Below are 20,000 nucleotides of genomic sequence, written 5' to 3'. Positions count from 1 at the left end.
GCGCAAAGGTTAATGGATGTCGGGGAGGGCTGGGCAGGGGGTGCCTGGGCTTTTGTGCGCCGGGTTACGTAAACCTTGTCAGACGGGATGTGACCCGTGTGTATTGTAACTGTGATATATTCCTGATCGTGTCTTGAGGAGATGATCTGTATCGGCACTGGAGACACTGCAGGTGGAAAAAACCCTCATATGTAGTGAATCTTCAAGGGGTGCAATGACATGTTTTTACGTTTTTGTGTTTTTTTAGTGTCATTCTAGCTTGGCACCTGCTATGGCTACAGAGTTCTGTACCAATAGTTTTAATATTATCGGTCCGGAAAGTTTTTTCCGTGCCAATAGTGTTCGAGTAGACTAGAGAGTTTGTCAGTGGAGAGGGTCAAAAGAGCGGTAACCTCCCTCACTGTGGTAAATCCTAATGTGACGCTTAGTCGACGCAGGGGTAATGGAGCGCCCAATGGGCCCAGGGGCGGACTGGCCATCGGGGATACCGGGGGGATTCCCCGGTGGGCCGACGGGGTTGAGCTGGTCCAAAATACCGGCCCACCTCCATCACCAACCGGCCCTCCCTCTGACATCGCCGGCACCGACTAAATTCTATGCTTCACAGAAGACGTATAATTTACTCTAATATCTATCGTAGTTCAAATTCACTGACTGAGATTTATACTACTGCTCGCGATCTGTATTCACACTCATGGTGCCTATCTTTCGAAAATGTTCTGAAGTGTCTTCTGAAATGTGTTCTTACGGACTTCGGTAACTTATTTGACATAAGTTATTAGAAATTATGAGAATTCTCTCTTTACAACTACCACCATGGATAGCTTGCTCATCGATTGTAAGCAAGTGACTACGGCTAACATGTTAAATTAGATAATCTCGATGATGACAACAGCGCCAGCTTGCTTATTATACAAGATCATAACGGTCTCAATTTTGGACATTTATCTACCTAACGTTAGCTAGGCTAGCTTGCCTCATCTGTGAAAAGCCATTGGCCAAGTCAACGCCACAACTTACCTTCGTATCACTGTCACCAGTCGGTGGTTTTAATCTTATAATTTCTAATAATTTATGTCAAATAAGTTAACCAGCTAGCGTGTTATGCTAAAATCACTGTGTTACACACAACACTAACATTATAAACAATGTTAATATGTTATCTAGATTAGATAGTGAGGTAATAATAACACATGAGTATACTGATATTGTTTTTTATTACCATTTGACTATAATGCACCCGGGCCGGCAGAGTTAGTTTAGGTTCTGTTACTTAACTTATTGTTTTGTTATGCACCTTCAACATCCCTACACACACACACAATCACACACCCAGCATGCAACACTACTGATACCACTGATGTTCACACCCCTATCATATGTTCTATTCTGTTAATTTCTATAATATAGTTCATACTAATTCTACCCTCTGATTCCAGTTTCTTTATTGTGTGGACATTCATTCCTTAAGGTTCTGTAGTTATACGTACAACCATCTAATACTAGCCCAGAGTTAAGCATATTCATCTAGCAAACTATACCTACCTTGGAGTTACAATAGCCAGTATCATTTTATTCCATGTGTCCATCCAGGCAAATTGGTGGATCCAAATGTTATAAAAAAACATATATGATGTAATTCCTTTGTAATCATCCAAAATAATGTTAAGTGTATGGGTATTTTTCCAAGTAGGCCACTGACTGGTCGATACGTGCGATGCATTGAGTGGGCAGCGCGCCTTGTGGGCCAGTCTGACAGTAGCCTAACTCCCGGGCCACTTCCCCCCCCCAGTCCGCCCCTGAATGGTCCCCTGTTGGCCTGCCTTCATGGTACTGTTTAGTCAGTGTAGGCCATATGTTTAGTCATTTTGTCATCATAAATTGATTAAGGTTAATAATCAATTAATTAAAATCGGACAGGAAACACCTGTGTTAACTACTTGGAAGGCAGCAATACTAGCCGCTGGACCACCAATAGATTTGAACAACAGGGGTGTGTGGACTATTAAGCCACTGTTGACACAGATCAGTATCAATAGTGGCAATATGATCACAATGGAATTCTATGTCAATAGTGCCAATCTGATCGCCACTGAATTCCGTATCAGTACTTTATAAAACTGGCTGCAACCAGTCAAAGCAAACAGTGCTGTTGGAATGTCCATTGGGTAGTTTGCAGACGAAACACTGTCAGTGTAACTTGAGTAGAGGAGGAAGAATGGAGACAAAGGAAAAAGCTTCATTTTTTTTTGTGAGGATGTCTGTGTCATCAGCTAACATGTTCCCCCTCTTGAGTCAGACTTGAGTCCGTTTTCTCCGCCTAAATTGGAGTCAGCGAGGTGTTGAAGCCAGAACCACATCGCCCTCATCAGCATTGTCCACCACCACCACCACCCCTCCATCCAGACACCTTAGCAGACCTGTGTGGTCGTGTCACTCTCCGCCCCCATCCTCCCGTGACTTGAACCCATCTCGTCCTGTTTGAAGCAGCCTGTCAGCCTGATGCCTCCAACAGGCCCTCCTGCTTCTCTCCACCCCCCTCCCCCTGAGTGTACCAGCATCATCAGTCTTGGGGCCATTGTGGTGCACAGCCCCAGACGAGTGTTACTCACACAGTGTGACATGACACCCCGCACAAACACTGCCCTCAGTGTTTGCAAGCTCAGCCTCCCAAATAAACGTTCCTTTCGACTTGTGTGTATCCACTTGAACCTGTAGTTTGGATTTTTCGTGGGTGGTGTGTTTGTGTGTGTGCACGTGTGTGGCCTTTTTTCTTCTTCTCCACAATCTTTTCTAGTTCTTTTTTTTTAAAGAAAGGACCCACTCTGTGTGGTTTATCTCTGGGGTCTTTTGCACTGGAAGTGAAATCATCCGAGTCAAGTGATTTAGATTTGTTGTGAATTTTACAGCCCGTGTGTCGCTCTGTGGGTGTTTTTGTGCTTTCTTAACAGTCTCTTATCAGTTGAAATTGAGGTCAACTGCTCTGGGGAGCATGATGTAAGTGATGAGGCAGCCTTATTTGCGCACTACTAAATTTAGAGAGGCTTTCCCCCACTGGTACTCGGGGAAGGCAGGAAACAGCCCTATTAATCTCCATTTTTGACATCCGTGACCAGATAGCGCAGGTACGTCATGAAATTCTAACCCTTGACACAGAATCTCGCAGTCAATACACAGGAGGACGCTAGGCCTCTGGCCTCTATCATGTCTGCCTTCTTCTGCGACACTGTCCCAGGCTCTAGGCTTTAAGTACGGATCGAGGAACACATTGGTGGCAACCAGCCAGATATTCTGTCCTTCGTTGTCTACAACCTTTGACCCAGTATTTGTGATCTATAAACTCTATAAACAGCTGTAAACAGCAAAGGGTGTGTGTTTCTGACTGTGCAAAGTTGTACATCTGTCGCCATCTAAACAGGATGTACTGTATATGACACATCCTCCCTTAAGTGTGTCAGAGGTTCACTGTATAAAAGCCCTGTTTACCCCACAGAGAAGGATAGTGTACAAACAAAGAGACTTAATCATTACGGGGGAAATGGTTTGGGTGTGTGTGTTTGTGTGTGTGTGTGTGTGTGTGTGTGTGCCTTTGTGTACATGACAAAGAGGGAGAGAAAGAGACGCTGTAACATAAACCAAGTCAGTTCTCGGACAACGAGCATATACATTTTCCTGATAATGATCATTTATTGCCTTTTCTTTCATACATAGACGAAGCGTAAGTATGTAACATGAACAAAATTGTCTGTGGAGCAGACAAGCCGACCAGTTCTGACTGTAAGCCTTTGCCAAGTCTTTGGATTTGAAGAACACAGAGTCCCAATGAAACAGGGTCAAACGTCAAGAAAAGACTGAATGAGAGTTAGATAGGGAGTGGGAGGAAGACGGCGAGACGGCAAAGGAGGTATAGAAGCAGAGGGTGGTCTGAGAATACGGAGAGAGAGAGAGAAAGAGAGAGAAGGAAAGAGCAGGTCTCTGGAGGATTAGTCATGGAATGTTCAACATGACCCCTCTCTCCAAACAAGTAGCACTTTCTCACCGAAACAGGGGCCTGGCCACCTTAAATCACACTCATCCTAGGTCAAGCCCCATGGAGGATCCTTGGCAGAAACTCAGCAGCAAGGTGATGGTTCCATCCATAATGGCTGGAGACAGGGACCTGTTCTCCTTGAGAGTCTGTCTCTGGCAGGTTTATGGGGATAAGGCACTGGGGGGGGGGAAACAAGAGGAGGTCTCCGGTGGGATTTGTAGAACCAGTCCATGGATTTATTGGCAACAGCATCAGCTGCTCTGAGTTATGTTGGGGTGTCATCACTTTGGCATGTGTATCTGAGGTATCTCACATAGGTTTGGTATTATCTGTCACGTCTCAAAGAAAGGGCACAACTTTAATGAAATGTCCCATTTAGTGTTCAGTTTCAGTGTTGGAGAAACCCAAGCTGTAATCCCCCTGCTCTGGCGGCTGACTGACTTCTGACCAACTTTGTCATCCTGTTCTTTTAATTGAAGGTGTTTTTTTTTTCTCCATGAAATATCTTATTGTTTTTTTTGTGACCCATTTTCCATTTCTTCTTTTGCAGATGTCCACCAAAAAGAGGAACAAAGGCACAGGTATGGCTGGGCTACTTTATCCATTTAGGCTTTTGTGTTTGATGTTATGGCAGCGATCTGGAATGTTCTAATCGTGTAAGAGTGTTCTAGAACACTTTGGAGATGTAAGGGGCACATAGGAGAAGCCTTGATGCGCTGGCCGTCACATTCCTCCGTGCTTAGCATTAAACGTTTCAGCTGCAACAACATTGCAGCCTCACCTCAGGGTCTACTGTGACAGATTACTGATCTTATCACATATCTGATTGGGGGGTTAGATTTGCCTCGGTCCAAGTTGAAGTCTTACCTGCTCTACACCTGGTGGGCCGGTCCAGTTCTCACTACGAGGCGTTGTAGTAGAACGTTGCCCAGAGGAGATCGTCTCCAACAAAGAGCAGCTCTGTGCGAGTGTCAGTCTTAGGCAACGGACACTTACAGCCGATGGGAGGAAAGAAGCCACTCACTTTAACAGAATTAAACCATCAAGTGTGGCCATAAAGGCTTCATTGTGAGAAGTTGTCAGGGCGGAAAAAACTAGTGAAAGCTTTTTTTCTCTTTCAGAGCAGTCTTGGAATTGTATTCCATAATTAGACGAGTACAAATGGTCAAATCAGGGGTGATTATCTGAGGGTCTTTATTCTGGATTTGGTAGAGACCTTTTTTTCGTTATTCCGTTCCAAGAACTCTGGGCAAAGTGACAGAGTGGCCGCATTTCAAATGGCTCTGTCTTATCCCATTGAACAGTACTATTTTGATCTCATTCTGCACTGACTAGGAAAGTATTGTGCACTGGAATATTGTTCAGTGTAATTTTTTCTGTCCTACGACAGCCTTGTGGCATCTCGAGCATGAACTTAAGCTACCGTGTGGCGTGTGGGAGCCTTGCGCCGACCCACCCATGTTTGCACTCAGGATATTGCTCATGTTAAATTGCCAAGTTATTAAATTAGCTTTAGTTCATGCCCGGCGAACTTTGCTCGTTGCTTTGCTCATTGCCAGTTGCCTGTCAATGAAATTAGGGCCCTCTGTCTTTTTTGTGTCTGTGTCTGTTTCTCTCTCTCTCTCTCTGTCTCTCTCTCTCTCTCCCTCTCCTTTTTTCTCTCTATGTCTACGTGTCTGCCTGTGTGAGTGTGTGTGTGTGTGTGTGTGTGTGTGTGTGTACTTGTGTCTGTCTTGTGGGTGACTGATGGAGACAGGTGTGTGTGCTCACCCCCGGCTTGTGTCTAGAGAATGCGGAGGCGCACACACTCTCATTTTTTTTTTTTAAAGCGCCCCTATTTATATCGGCTGCTTGGCGGGCCTCGGTTTAAAATTAGGGTGCATGCCAGATCATTGTTGCTGTTTTGCCTGAGGTGAAATATTTGGCCCCGACTGATATAACCCTTGGGGGCAGCTGCGGCGTTGTTGGCGGGCTGGGGGGTGTTGGGGGGCGGTCAGGTGCCATTTTGAGGCTTGGGTTCAACTCTCACTTGACCCGTGGAGGGCACGGTTGCGCAGCACACATGTACATTACGGTGTGGAGAGACATTCCTCACGGTCCTGCGTTCAGACTGTGGCTGTTAAGTTCTTGTCTGTGTGGTCCAGGGAGTGTGGGGCTGTGTGTGTGGTGGTGGCAGCGACACTGCAAGGGTTAAAATTGATTGCAGGACACCAGGCGGTCCAGGGAAAATGGCCACCGAGTTGTAACAAATTCTCTCCCAGGCAAAGAGAGGACTAGCACACACACAACACAGCCCAGCCCCTCTGTAATAGTGTAGGTTGGGGGGGGGGGATGCTTTTCGGACTGAGAAACGATCCGTTTTCAGGTTGATCTCTACAGCAGGTGCTACCCTTCACAACGACTTGAATAACCTGTAGCTTTGCTAAAATGGAAAACCAGGATATTGGCCGCCTGGCACTGACGTCACTAATAAAGACGGTGATGGGAGGTGACTGGGGACGCTATAACCTCTAAAGACGACACTCCACAGAGCACTGCCCGCGAGGTATAAAACTCCCTCCACCGACCTCACAGCTGCGCCGGAGGGACGCGATGATGTCACCCGCTAACAGCCGCAGATGTTTTGCAGACCCCCTCGTCCGGGTGCTCTCAGGCCTTATTATAACATTCCCCAGCAGAGGAAAACAGGTCTGCCTGCTCCGCTCCCTGGTGGCTGGGACTGAGTGCTTGAATGGCCGGGTGTGCTAGCTGTGCTGCCATAGCCACCACTCCCAGGGATCGAGCTTAGTGGCAGGCAGACACAGCGGGGCATGGAGAGTCCATGTGCTGAGGGCTATTGTGCCCTGATGAGAAGTACGGCATAACTGCATGTCTGCAGTAAATGACACAACTAATAATAATCTAAATAAATCCAAATGAAGTTTAGGCAATCATGGGAGAACTGCCCCAGGTTCCTTACCTTGTCATGCAGACAAGTGAAAATAGCTATCGCTGTTAGTTGTGTGGAAAATATATTTGTTAATTATTTCTTGACTTAAACACATCATAAATGTCATCTTTGAGTGAACTACACTGATAGAGCACATTAATGTGTTACAAATTCAGTCAGCAACTATGCATGTTTTGCTCAGTAGATGCCTGTCCTCAGTAGATGTTGAGTCCTGCCAGAGGGTGAGGTTTGAGAGGCTCACGTGTCCTCACCTGTCAGTCTCTCACCTCCTCTCCTGTCTGGGCTGATGGATCAGATGTGTGTGGATCACACACACGTGTGCCCTCACTTCAGAGGGACACGCAAGACCCGCCGCCGCTCAGCGCCAAACCCCTACTGAGAGGGGGGGGGGGGACTGGGTACAGTTTTGGGATTCCATGGGAAAACGGGAGGAGAGGGTCTCCTGGTTTATAACCCCATCGGCCTCTCTTTTCATTTCACCTTCGCTCCTCCACTCCAGTCAAGTAGTCCATGTGGACGTCTAGACATAGGATGGATGGATGGATGGATAGCCACAGCTCCTTTAGTTGACTCCCTTACCCAGTAATGGTAATACCATAACAATAGCAATGTATGCATGGTTACCATGGAGACAAATTTAAAGGCAGCTAAGGTTAGCTCCAAGGTCAACATTCACGGTGGTTTGCCTGTCAACCAATCCTCTCCCAGAAAAAAAGAGAAACTTGAGTCATGGACAGGAAAAGCACCGAGTCCCTTTGGCCTCTTGCATTTTTTTAAATTGTTTGTTTTTCCTTCCCTCTTAAAAGTAGATCTAGAAGCCCCATATGGCTCATGACTGAAATGGATAAACATTGGAACTGTTATATTTGCCCTCCCACTTAGTTTTATTTTGGGAATTTCTCTCATGGCATGTATTCCTGTCTGATAATTCCCCTTATCCTAAATGTAGGGTAATGTTAAGTGGTCGTGTTAATTAGTACAAGAGCCTGGGCTACTTTCCTCAGTGTTTGAGTGACATAATTGCCAGGGACTTAAAGGGTTAGCACAAACAACGGTCTGGGAAATCTGTTTCCTTTGCATTTGTTTAGTCTTGTTGTCAACCTGAACTGGCAGTTAGTGTCCCTCCAGAATATTCAAAGAAATGTAAACACCAGACACATTTTGTCCATCTAAGATGAATGTATCTACGGCAGCGTGAGGTTTTATGCTTCTTTTGGTATATATTTACCCTGCACAACACCAAAAGAAAGAAAGAGAAAGGGGAGGGAGAAGTAGTGAGAGAGAGAGAGAGAGAGAGGGGGAGGAAGAGGGAGAAGGAGAGAAACAGAGAGAGAGACTTGTCATGTCTGTAAAGCACAGTTGTCATACACACAGGCAGTAGCAGTCACTCAAACGTCCACTCAAGCACCAACAAGCAGCAGGCCTCTCTTTGTCATGGTAAAGAGAGACCCCACCCCCCCCACCCCCCAAGTCCATCAGAAGAGTTCCAGTCCCACAGAGGCTAGTGTGTCTGAGGGGCCAGAACTGTCAGCCCGACCCAGTGGACGGTGCGCCTCCTCTCTCTCAGCATCCAGTGGAAACAGCACTGATTCTGGATCAGACTCAAAACTGTGTCAAACAATGAATGAATTTCTCTATTATGTTTACTCAATATGTTTTGAGTCTGTCGTTGTGCTTTCATCAAAACGCTAATAGAATCCTGTAAGGAACCTTTGGAGCATTTTGTGAATACTGAATATTTTGCCCAAACCTGAAGCCATGTTGAAAGAATAGTGCAAAAGTCTACAGGGCCTCAGACTGCATATGAGCTGTATATGTCTCAGATTAGGGCTCTCTGTTTCTTTATACTGGGCTGGAGGATTTCTTTGGAGAGCATCCAACATGCTTGATCAGGAAGAGAGGAAGAGATTTTTTTTTCTCTGTGAGCAACATGTGGTAGGAAAATTGAACTCATACTAATTATAACGTGGCAAATTTTAATTGGAACAAAGCAGCCTTTTCAAAAAGTTGATCGGGTCACGGCTAGTTAAGATTTTATAGCTTTGCCGGCAGATATTTATGGTGACACATTTTTCCCCTCTCTTTAAGACACTATTTACGGTGGGATATTTTTAAGACCTTTCCTCTTCTCCTGTTTACATTAATCTTTGTACATTCTTTTCTCTGTTATTCTTCTAACCCCTTGTGCTTCAAACTTGTGTTTGCTTTACGGGCTTCAGCGTTTGTTTTATGGTATACCAAATAAAAAAAAACGAGCCATCTTTACCCCACTCCTTCATTCGTAAAGCAGGATTGAGTTGCGCGCCACTGAGTGTAATTTCACTAATGGACTGTATACCGAAGCAATGCTCCTCCGGGGAGCAGTAACGCTCTGCATTAATCTGGACTAACAGGCCGCAGTTGGATCCTTGCCGCGGCTTTTTCCCCAGATTCCTATAACAAGTACCAGTGTCCGTAGCACCATCCATCTCCTTGTGGGAGACATGGCCACGCTGAACCTATAGCTTGGCGCTCTAAATCACCCCACCAATGCTAGCCATGACGTACCCAAGACTGTTATATAACTGCTAATGTATTCCAGCCTGTTTGGCCCCTGCGTTGAGCTCTCCCAGCACTCAGCAGCTGTTCCCTAATCAGCCACTACAAACCCCCATCTCCGTAAAGTTGGGCTCCTTCTTGCCCTGTCAGGGTCATCCCTCCACTTCCCAGGGGCCAATGAGGGGTCTTTGCAGACAGCTGTGGTCACTCACAGGGGGAGCCACTGGAGGGACCCCCTGGTTTGATAATGTCTGGTCTCGTGGACACAAAGGGAGGTATAGGGTTAAGGTTAGGGGAAGTGTCTGTTCCTGTGCCACTCATTCACCCTCTATTTTGTCGCTATCTACTGTAGTGTCCTAGTAGTCTGAAGTGAGGTCAGGCAGAGAATGTTTCATTTAGATTTACAGCAACAGACAACAGGCTTTTCCCCAACGCAGCAATTGTACATTTTGGGCCCTGATTTCATAGGGCAACAAGCTGTGCGTTATACGTGTTTTAGTCCGCAAGTGGCGTAACATGAAAGGTAGGAGTCGAGAAGAATTGTTATTTGCATGTATGCACTCATAGGACTCGAGTCCAACAGACATCGGTGCATGTCATAAAAATATTTTTAAAAATTGTCATTGTCAAATGATTAAATATGTTGTATTGAATTGAATAAATCCCAGCACAGTTCAAACCACAAAAGTGTAATCATTGTGTTGGTCTTCCCATTATAACTTATAAGGCTATAGGCCTAGGGTTAGTAAACATAGTAATATTACTAAACATTGGAAACTCTCTGATGACTTGTTTCGGCATCTACCTTGATTAATTCCCATTTGGACTTCCAAGTTCAACCCAAATCAGGTGACCAGCAAGCAGGACATAGAGAAGAGGTGTGTGATGGTGAAAAGTGAAGTTTGGCCCATAAAATGTTCAGTAAAACCTTCCCTAGCTGCTGCTGGTGTTGCCTTCACTGTGCAGGCCTTGGCTCCATGGTGGTCTGTGTGGTGGTGACTAACCCACTGCAGTCAGTAAAAACAGATGGCTCTGGACGACTGTGGCTCTGGGTCTGGCAGCCCTGCCTCTGGTTTGCTGTTGAGGAAACTTGCATGTGACAATAATAATAATGTGATTATTTTCGGCCCTCCCCTCTGCCCAAGATAGCCCAGATGGATGAGCTCATGTGTTTTAAGTGTGGACGCGGTGGAGTGGCCGTGTGCAGAGGGGCCGGCAGGAGCTGAGAGGGCCTGAGCTGGCATGACGAGAGCATGAAAGATTCCACATGTGGAAAGATGGAAAAAGGAGTTTTGGGGCCTGGCTGTTGTTGCTATTGGGAGAAGGGAAAAAGAAAGACAAATTGCCACCCGGTAATTAGCAGATTACCGAAATGCTAGAAGAGAAATACATCCTCAAGGTGGGTGTTTGGGCATATCCTTAATACTTCCATCAGACTACTCTTTCATCTCGATCATTCCATGGTGGTGTTTTTGGTGCTTAAGCTAGTTGTCATTACATAATACACCATCTGGGCAGGGGCGGCTCGTCCATAAGGGCGATTGGGGTGACGCACTGCCTAGGGGAAAAGGAAAAAAAAAAAAAAAAACCTCCTTATGTATAAACGCAATATCATTGTAAGTCGCGTAAATGACACGTAAATTTAAATGTAATAATTTTTTTTCTGTCGGATTCTACCACTAGACCGTCTGATCTGCCTCTGTATGTCATTGTCGAATCAGGTAACAGTCGTTCAGTCAGCCTAAAGTCGTGCTTCAAATGGCCCCACCCCTTCTGGGGCGATTTGGGGCGAAATGAAAATCGCCCCAGACCTCTCCCATTGACTCCCATGTTAAATCCATTTTTTTCACAAAACAGAGCTCTCAATGCATTCTCTATGGCTTCCGGGAGGGCTCGCCCCTCCTGGTCTTGTCATAAGTAGTGGACGTAAAAGCCTATACGAACGTCATACAGCTTCGACGGAGGCATATTCTGTCAAGATGGCTGCCCTGTCCAGTGCAATAACTCGATTCGCTCTTTGACAGAAACTCCTTTTTAGTCGGCGTACTAATGAAGATAAATTGACAACAAAACAATTAGGACTTCCTAGACCAAATGTATCCATTCAACAGGTTTCTACAAAGGGAGGGAAATCCTACATCTAAGAATTGGAACGAAAGAAAATCGCGTGGCTAATGCGGTCTGTATTTCATATACCACTGTCACTTTTCATAGGTTTTACAGTGTGTTTCACAGTTCGCTTCTTGCACTAACACTGAATAATTTTTTATGTGATGACTTATTTTGCTTTTGTAAGCCAATACTTTCAAGATCAGTCAATAAATATTGTTGTTTTTGACTTATGTTACCCCTTCTTTATGATGTTACTGGACATATCATGTGTCCTGTTAAGCTATGTTACATCATACAACATTTGAGACACGTGGATAATGAAAAAGTGGGATAATTTAATGTGGAGCCACATCATGTTTGCTTATGAGGGCTCCTGGATGCAACTTTCTTCCATAGCTTTCCACCTGTAACTTGCTACTCTAGCTATGTAGCAAGAGGGGACATATTACTGTTGTGTGCTGCCAATAGTGGACAAAAAGGTATTGCTGTATGAGTTAATCAGCTAACTTAATGTACTTACTGAATGGGTCGCCTTAATCATTATAAAAAAAATTGCCCCCCCTGAGAATTTTTTCAGGAGCCGCCACTGCATCTGGGTGTACCCACAGAACTCTAAGAGTACTCTAAGAGCTGTCTCCGCCAGCACAGTGTGTTAACCTAACCGATTACTAAACAGTGACATTGCTGTTACTGCAGTTGCTTTGCCATTGTCATAACAAAACCGCACTCAACACTTGGTCCAAATGTGCTGGGCAGTTTCTCGGGACTGTGCACAAAAATGTCTCCAGCGGACCCATTGAGTCCTGATTCTATTTGCTATGGTTAGCCGAGTGAGTATTGAGAGGGATGAGAGAGCTGTGATGAACTATGAGAAAAGACCACTGACGGGAGGGATTCATACAGACTTTGCTTCTGAAGACAGCCCAGCTCTCTCGTCGGCTCAGCATGACTCTCCCTCTTTCTTTTGTCTCACAAAGCACAAGACCGGCTGACACGGCTCCAGAGTTTGTTCTCCGTTCGGGTTTTGGATGGCCTGTTCTTCAACCCCGTATTTCGATCCATCATGCGGGCAGCCCCTTTGCAACTTGCAGCATGTGGTTGCACAACACGCCACCAGTTGTCTGTTGCGCCTGCCAACTCAAATTTGTTATTTCTCTCCTTTCTTCTCTCAATGAGAAACAGCTCGGTGAGGTTGAAATGGAGGTGGATGAGGGGACATTTTGAAAGGCAGTCTGGTTATAACCCCGTTGTCACTCCCCCCCCCCCTCTTTGATACCAAATCCCATGAAGAATGGGCTCTCACACACAATCAGAGCATCCATCTCAATCAGAAATGCTCTTCGGGTTTTGTTAGGTGGGCGTGACTGATGGGCTGTGGGCAGGTTAATTGGCTCTAGTCTCAAACACTGGTGGTACTTTTGTGTGATGCATGTGTTCAGAGCCAAGAGACAGGACTGTGGAAATCCAACAGACAGGGTCTCTAGTCGAGAGGAATGTCCCGTGTGGTAAGCATACGCGTGTACACGTGTCTTTAAGTGTGTTTACATATGGACCTGTTCGACAAAATTCTCTAGCTGTGGAAGCTGCCAGCGTGTATCCACCAATGAGAGCCTCTCTCTGATGGCTACCCACGTTCCCCTCTCGTTCCTGCGCTCCCCTTGCTCTCAGCCTAACACTGTGCCCAGATGTTTATGAAAAAAAAAAGCTCCTACCGAGATGGTACAATGCCAGATTTCCTCAGTGCCAGGAGGCAAAACGTCCCTTTTGTTTGCCCGCAGAACACCTTGGCACCCCCTGGCATCGTCACAACGGGAACCGGCTTCACTCCTCACTGAAGCAGGGCAGGAAGCAGAGCAGCCGGTGCCGGACCCCGTGGTGCCGTCCCAGCGAGCAGACGACTCCGGACCAGATCCGGGCAGTGTCCGTCCCAGAACCAGATGCCGTCTCGGGGCGGGGGGGGGGGGGGGGGGGGGGGCTGCCTTCGCACCTGGGTCTTTTGCCCTGGATGGGCATTAAAAGACGCCATTGTAAAGAGGCGCTGGACTGGAGCCGCCTGCCGGGGGAGGCTTTCTTGTGGTTTGGGAGCTGATTAAACAATTTGGCCCCGGCAATCAAAGCGCAATCGAATGGAGTGACTTAGAACAGACTTCCTGCTCAGGAGGGGTGCCATGTGGCTCTCTGCTCTGCCATCCTGCCTTGGTATTTCAGCGCCTCCTTGTTTGGGTTTTATGACAATGCCCTCCGACTCAGTAGGGACATTGTTAGCGGATGCCTAGGGGGAGTTTTAATTAGGCCCAGAGTTTTGTCAGCAGGAGAACAGCCACTCAGGCTCATAAAGGTGGAAGCTAGCATGGTCGGCTGAGAGCAAAGCACTCAAACACCATGTAAACAGACACATCAGAAGCTTGGACTGTTTACTTTTGATAAACTAGACTGTTTTACTGATGTTCCACTCATACTTCTTCCTGTTCGCCACTCATCTACTCCATAACCAATGGAAGTAAATCTGGAGAAGTCCACATCTTGGCTCATTGGCTGGACACATTATCAAGCACATAATCAAAAACAAATCAAAACACGCAAAGTGGTTTTATGAATCATGAATTTGAGTATTGCTTATTCCTAACACTACACTGGATATTTGGTTTTGTGTGTTTTAAGAGTTTATTGTGGAGTAAGGAAACAGCCTTGGAGGAAGGGGGTATTCTCTGATTAAGACCTCTGTTTGACTGACTGTCCCCATCAGTCAACAGTAGGTGTGAACTCAGGGACCCAGCCTCCACATCACTACACAGGACAGTGGGTGACTGGTGGTGGACATTTATTAATAATGCCCTGAAAAGACTGTGAAGTGTGGCTGTGTTTATCTAACACATGATTGTTGTTTTTTATGTTTTTATGTGTGTGTGTGTGTGTGTGTGTGTGTGTGTGTGTGTGTGTGTGTGTGACAATCTATTATATGAATACTTGTAAAAAAAAGCAGCTGCAGTGAACCAGTGAGGCAGTGTTAGAGAGACAGAAAGAGAGGGAAAGAAAGCTAGAGAGAGAGAGAGAGAGAGAGAGAAATGATGTGGGTGAGGGGATACTGTGCTTGCTATCCTAATAGAAGCCAGGTGTTGGAGAGACTGTAAATGTTTTCCCATGGATTTCTTGTGGCTTACTGAGCCCCTGCAGATTTAGTCTTGACAGCATTACATGCTTTGTCATACAGTTCATCTGTAGCTCTGAAACAAAAGTCAATGTTGTACCCACACACACACACACACACACACAGAGACAGTCGCACACACACTTTCACACAGACACACACGTTAACACACACAAACATCAAGCCCTCCCCCCCGCTTCCACACCAGCATAGGCCACAGACACTCACAGACCCTCCATGTCCCACACATTCATCTACTCGCACACTCATAACTCGTCTGAGTATCAGAGTAAACCGGGTGTCTTGTTATCGTGGAGAGGATCTTCACCGGTGTAATTAAATGCAAACAGTCATTAGCTTACCAAGTTGACACAAGTAAAACAAGCTCAGCCCAGGTGTCTTTGGGCTGGGGCTCAAACAGATCACCCTGCCCCCCCAACCCACCCACACATACCCTCCGACCGAGCCCAGATACACACCACATGTGTGTTGCTCCGCTAGAATAATGGAGACCTGGTTTGGGAATATGTGCTCAGGAAATGTATAGTGCATGCCTTTGGCACGCCTTTAGGACAGGGTGCAGGGGTGGGGTGAAGTCGGGGGGGGGGGGGGGGGGGGAATCCCAGAGCCTTGTTTCCATTAGTTTGTGAGGACTACCCCCCCCCCCCCCTTCAGACTCCTAACTCCCATTCCCATTCCAGTCAGGCGGCCTGATGATGGACTTATGCCCAGTCGCAGCGGATCTACTTCACATAGACATGGGGTTTCCCACAGTGAGGAACTGGTCAGCACACCAAACCAGATGGGAACACAAGCCGGGGTGCTCGTGAGGAGAGCAGTCACAGGTTTTGGGCTGGAGCACTCCAAAGATTAAAAAAAATTAAAAAAAAAACTGTGAAAGGAAGATTTGTGCCAGAAGTGTCTTGTCCAGAACCAACAGAGCAGCATTTCCTGTTTGTGTGTGTGTGTGTGTGTGTGTGTGTGTGTGTGTGTGTGTGTCTGTGTGTCTGTGTGTGTAGGGGACGTTTCCCTAACAAGGGCTAATACTTCCCTTAGCTATCTCAACTCTTGCTTCCTCTGTCTGACCTTGAGAGCAGAGTAACTGTCAAGTTGTGTTTCAGGCCGCATGTAATGAGTTGGGGAGTGAGGGAGTGAGCCGTCAAGTGATTGGACAGTTGAGGGATGGACAGTAAAAGTCGCGGTCCCTTCCTCTTCCCCGGACATCTGTGACGGTTTAAGGGTATGGAGTTCATTATTTCCCACTCTCCTTATTACATAGGGGCAGTACTCCGAAGCCAAGTGTTGTTTTGCTGTGTGAGGGTCACACGGGGTCCCATTTACCATACCGTACTTCCTGTCTTTGGGGGGGGGGGGGGGGGGGGGGGGCATCGAACAAGAACAACAGCTTAGGAGAAATGAAAACAAATTTGGGCAAACCCAGGTCTGGCGTGGATCCGTACCGGCATCCGCTGCTCCTCGGGCCTGATGTTACAAAACACTACGAGGTCCGGCGTCCACTGACTCGTTGTGTTGTGACATAGTTTTGCACACAAGAAGAGACTCCCAGGGACTGACCTCATTTGCTAACATCTCTATCCAAGCTGACTGTCCAAATTAAACACAGTCACACCGGGGGATGGTTTTGACACGCTTGACCCGGCTGACTCAAGTGACACTCCGGTAGGTGACAGTTGTGGGTTAATGCGGCCTTTCTCCGCGCTGACATACAGTGTTGAGAGCAGTGTGATCCGCAAGGACAGGTTGCCCGTGAAGAAGACCTGAGTGTGCGGTTTTGTGGCGGCGGCGCTGTGGCTGCCCTGTGTATATGTGGCTTGAACAAATGGGGCCCAAAATAGCCCCCTTCAGGTCACTGCTGGGGGGCTGCGTCCACGGAGCATGCTCAGTGTGGAGAGAGTGACTGAATCAAGGAATTACATAGACATGTATACATACAAATACAATACAGACAGCAAACAAAGCAATTGTGTACTTTTTTTGCTGCTCTACTGGTGTTCCTTTCCCAAGCAGTATAAATTGAGTGAGCAAAAACTGTAAGTCTTTTCTTTAGTGTTTTCTATCATTTAATCTGTTTTCTTTTTTGTCCTTGGTTGTTCTTCCTGTTTGTGTGCGTCTCCGTGGATATTTCAACACTGGCTTGCAATAGTGTTTTTTTAACTATGTCTGAGTCTGATTCCATGTTCCTCTTTGCACACTGGATGAATGTGTCACCAGTGCACAGAATGCTATTTTTGTACAATGGACTCAGGCCATGATATATAAAGCAAGACTTGTGTGATGGACAATTGCATTCTCATATATATGGAGGTGGGAAGTCTAAAACAGAGTATATGAACAAGGTTCTCTTCATGGGGTGAAATAAGAAATGCAGAAAGGTTGAAAAAAAAAACTGGCTAAAAAGAAGGAATTCCTTCTCTGGTTGGTCCCATGTGAGGGGAAATGTTTGGTCTTGACCTGTGACCTCTGACACTTGAACTGAGGAACATGGTTCAGCCCCATTGGTGTCCCATGAGGTTTTCTAATCAGACATCTCATCTCCTCCCCTCTCCCAAGAACGTGGCTCAAACTGCCACAATATGGACCTCCTAAATATTTACATTTTGTCCTATCAAGCATGCTGACCCTGTCATTGGGTGTTGATTTAAATCAAAGTGGTTGAGTTTTAAAATGACACATTCAATGTTATTTTTGTCAGGACTGTTCATGATGCATGTTGCACTTCAATTCAAATTAGTTGTTAAAATGTAAAACTCCCTTTAAGAGAGTCAAAACAGTAAGAGAGGACACATTCTTAAACGTCATTAATAATCCCGCTCTCTTCACTGTCGGTATTGTTTTTTGTTTGTCATGCACTTAATGCCGAAGCAGATATGGCTGGTGGTGCAGAGCATTTATCCATAGTGCATTAACTCGAGACAGTTCATGGTCATTCCCTGAGGTTTTAACCCATCACCATCCACGGTCATTTTAATGGAAACATCTTCTCAGGTTTGAAGAGAAACACCACAGGAAATATTTGTTTTTCTAATGGCCTTCTCCTCTTAAAATGGAGGCTTTTGTTACTCACACATCTCCGCATTGGCGGGCGACGTAAATCACCCTGCAATCTGCGGGTCGGGATGAGGTAACGCAAGACCATCGCAGCCGTTTACGGAGAGAGGGCAACTAGAGGCCAGTACAGCTTCATTCATTAAGTTGGCTGTCAGTCTTTGGGTGTCTAAGCCCCGTCCAAATGAGAGAAGTATGCCTCTAATAATGCCTTAATCCCACCCGCTTACCGCTGAATCAGTTGGTCTGATACATGTAAACCAACCCTCTGCTGAGCAGAACAACTGACAGTGAAATGTAGTTTTGATAACCTTTTTTTATCAGAATTTTGGCAGGCTTAAACTAAACCTTGTAGATGTTGTTTCTCCAGGTGAAGTGTGCCTTTAGTAAAGTGAATTAATATGGCAGTTATTGGACACTTTAAGTGGTACATTTGCTTAATACGTTTGACTATGTTGAGGGACACATGTTTTGAAACATCTATAATGTGAAAAAATGTCCTGCTGTTCTGCTGTAAAGTCATTTTTGTATGTTTTGTTAATGTGCCATTGCGCTGTATAGATGAGGCATGCACACATGAAAGTTAATTGAGCTTTGTAATGTCTTAAAATTATTGCTTAAAAAAAGTAACGGGGGAGTGACTTGTCAGGAGAGAGACTGGGGGAGAGAGAGAGAGAGAGAGAGAGAGAGAGAGACCCGAGCGCTGTAGTATGCCACTGGCTCAAGTGGAAACTTCAAACAAGTTGACTATACACATCTGGTCCTAACTGTGACCGCTAGTGAGGACTTGACAAGAAGTTTGTGATTTTTCGTCTGACGGAGAGATGTTTTCAGTCTCGTGAAACGATTGGGACTAGAGAAGACTATGTATCTATTTGTTAGCAAACTGCACTGTTACTTGCTGGCAGCAGGTCACCTCGGCTTGGCGAACCAGGTGAAGGAGCGACTATTGTAACGTTAAAGAGAGGAGGCGCTACGATTGAGGAAATAACGGATTTTGTTTGAAAGGGAGTCGCTCTCCCGTACTATGCCACGGGATTTAGAATGACAGCAAAACGAAGATCTCTCAAACTAAAGCTTAGACGATCTTTTAGCGAACATCTGCGAGACTCTACGTCCAAGGCATGGGATTTACTATGGAAAAATGTCAGAGAGCGACGACTTGCAGGTCAGTGGCACTAAAAAGTAACAGTGCATGCGATTCTTCTACATTTAATTAAGTCACATAGGATTTTTGCTGCAACAAAATACACACCTGCACGTATTGTTAATAGTTTCTCTCATGCAGTGCCCCATCCTTCACACAAGTATTACTTAGGCTTTCAGAAAAGGCTTTCATCCGTGTGATTGACATGCGCGACGGGATGAAATTAAGAATTGCTTTTATCAGTATGAACTCAGGTACGAGATTCCCACGGACGTGTCCCCCGTGGTTAAATGTTGATTAAATATGTTTACGTATATTCCCACGAGTATTTTATTTTTAATTCAAGTAAACTTTCATAGAACACCAGGCTCATATCAGGCGGTCAATTTTCAATTCAGTTAAATTGTCAATATTCAATTGACAACAACGATAGGATAATTATAGTTCTGTTTTCAGAAATGCAGGCGAATTTGAACATCTGACTGCAACGTTCTCTTAACGCTTTTTCTAAATTGGGAGATATGAAAGCAGAAAAGGAATTAGATCAGTCTTTCATAATGTTTTTTCTTTGAGCTCTATCTATTATCTCAAATTAATTTCGTTGCCAAACAAAAACCTGTAGGTATTATTAACATTTTCAAAAGTTTAATCTGTGACTTTTTGTACAATTTAGATATGCATACTTGTTAGAAAGAGATCTTTAACGTCATAAGTCAGTTGATATGGTTTAGCACTGGATTCTTCTCTAGAACAGTGTTGATAAAGTCTTGTTTGTTTCCCCCTTTGGGGTTGAGTGGCTTGCTCCTGCACTGCTCTCCAATCCAGCTGCTGTCCTTACCAGATTTTCACCATGTGTTCTCACAGCTCTTCAGAACCTTATTGTCTCTCATGAGCACGTGTCACACAGAAGACATTCTGTTCTCACACGTTAAAGACAGTAAGCCAAATGTTTACAAGGAGCTGGCACCATGACATAAAGTGCTCATAGTAGTAGTAGTAGAAAGAGAGA

General features: G+C 45.6%; 1 protein-coding gene across 7 annotated transcripts in view; it reads left to right on the top strand.

The window, feature by feature from the left end:
* The window catches only part of LOC105909321 (stAR-related lipid transfer protein 13), a 94,089-nt gene that overhangs the window by 35,014 nt on the left and 39,075 nt on the right, over positions 1 to 20,000 (top strand). For 5 of the 7 annotated variants that reach the window (XM_031573059.2, XM_031573057.2, XM_031573061.2 and 2 more), the window contains one exon: positions 4,581 to 4,611. In XM_031573059.2, the coding sequence (XP_031428919.1) occupies positions 4,581 to 4,611 (31 nt within the window). Of the gene's footprint in view, positions 1 to 4,580; positions 4,612 to 18,010; positions 19,013 to 20,000 lie in introns of those variants that run through there. The other 2 variants (XM_031573065.2, XM_031573068.2) reach the window with 2 other exon arrangements.

This window comes from Clupea harengus, chromosome 9 (assembly GCF_900700415.2).
Source record: "Clupea harengus chromosome 9, Ch_v2.0.2, whole genome shotgun sequence".
Classification (NCBI taxonomy): domain Eukaryota; kingdom Metazoa; phylum Chordata; class Actinopteri; order Clupeiformes; family Clupeidae; genus Clupea; species Clupea harengus.
The sequence above is the reverse complement of the archived record's forward strand: the minus strand, read 5'-3'. Positions and strand labels throughout refer to the sequence as shown.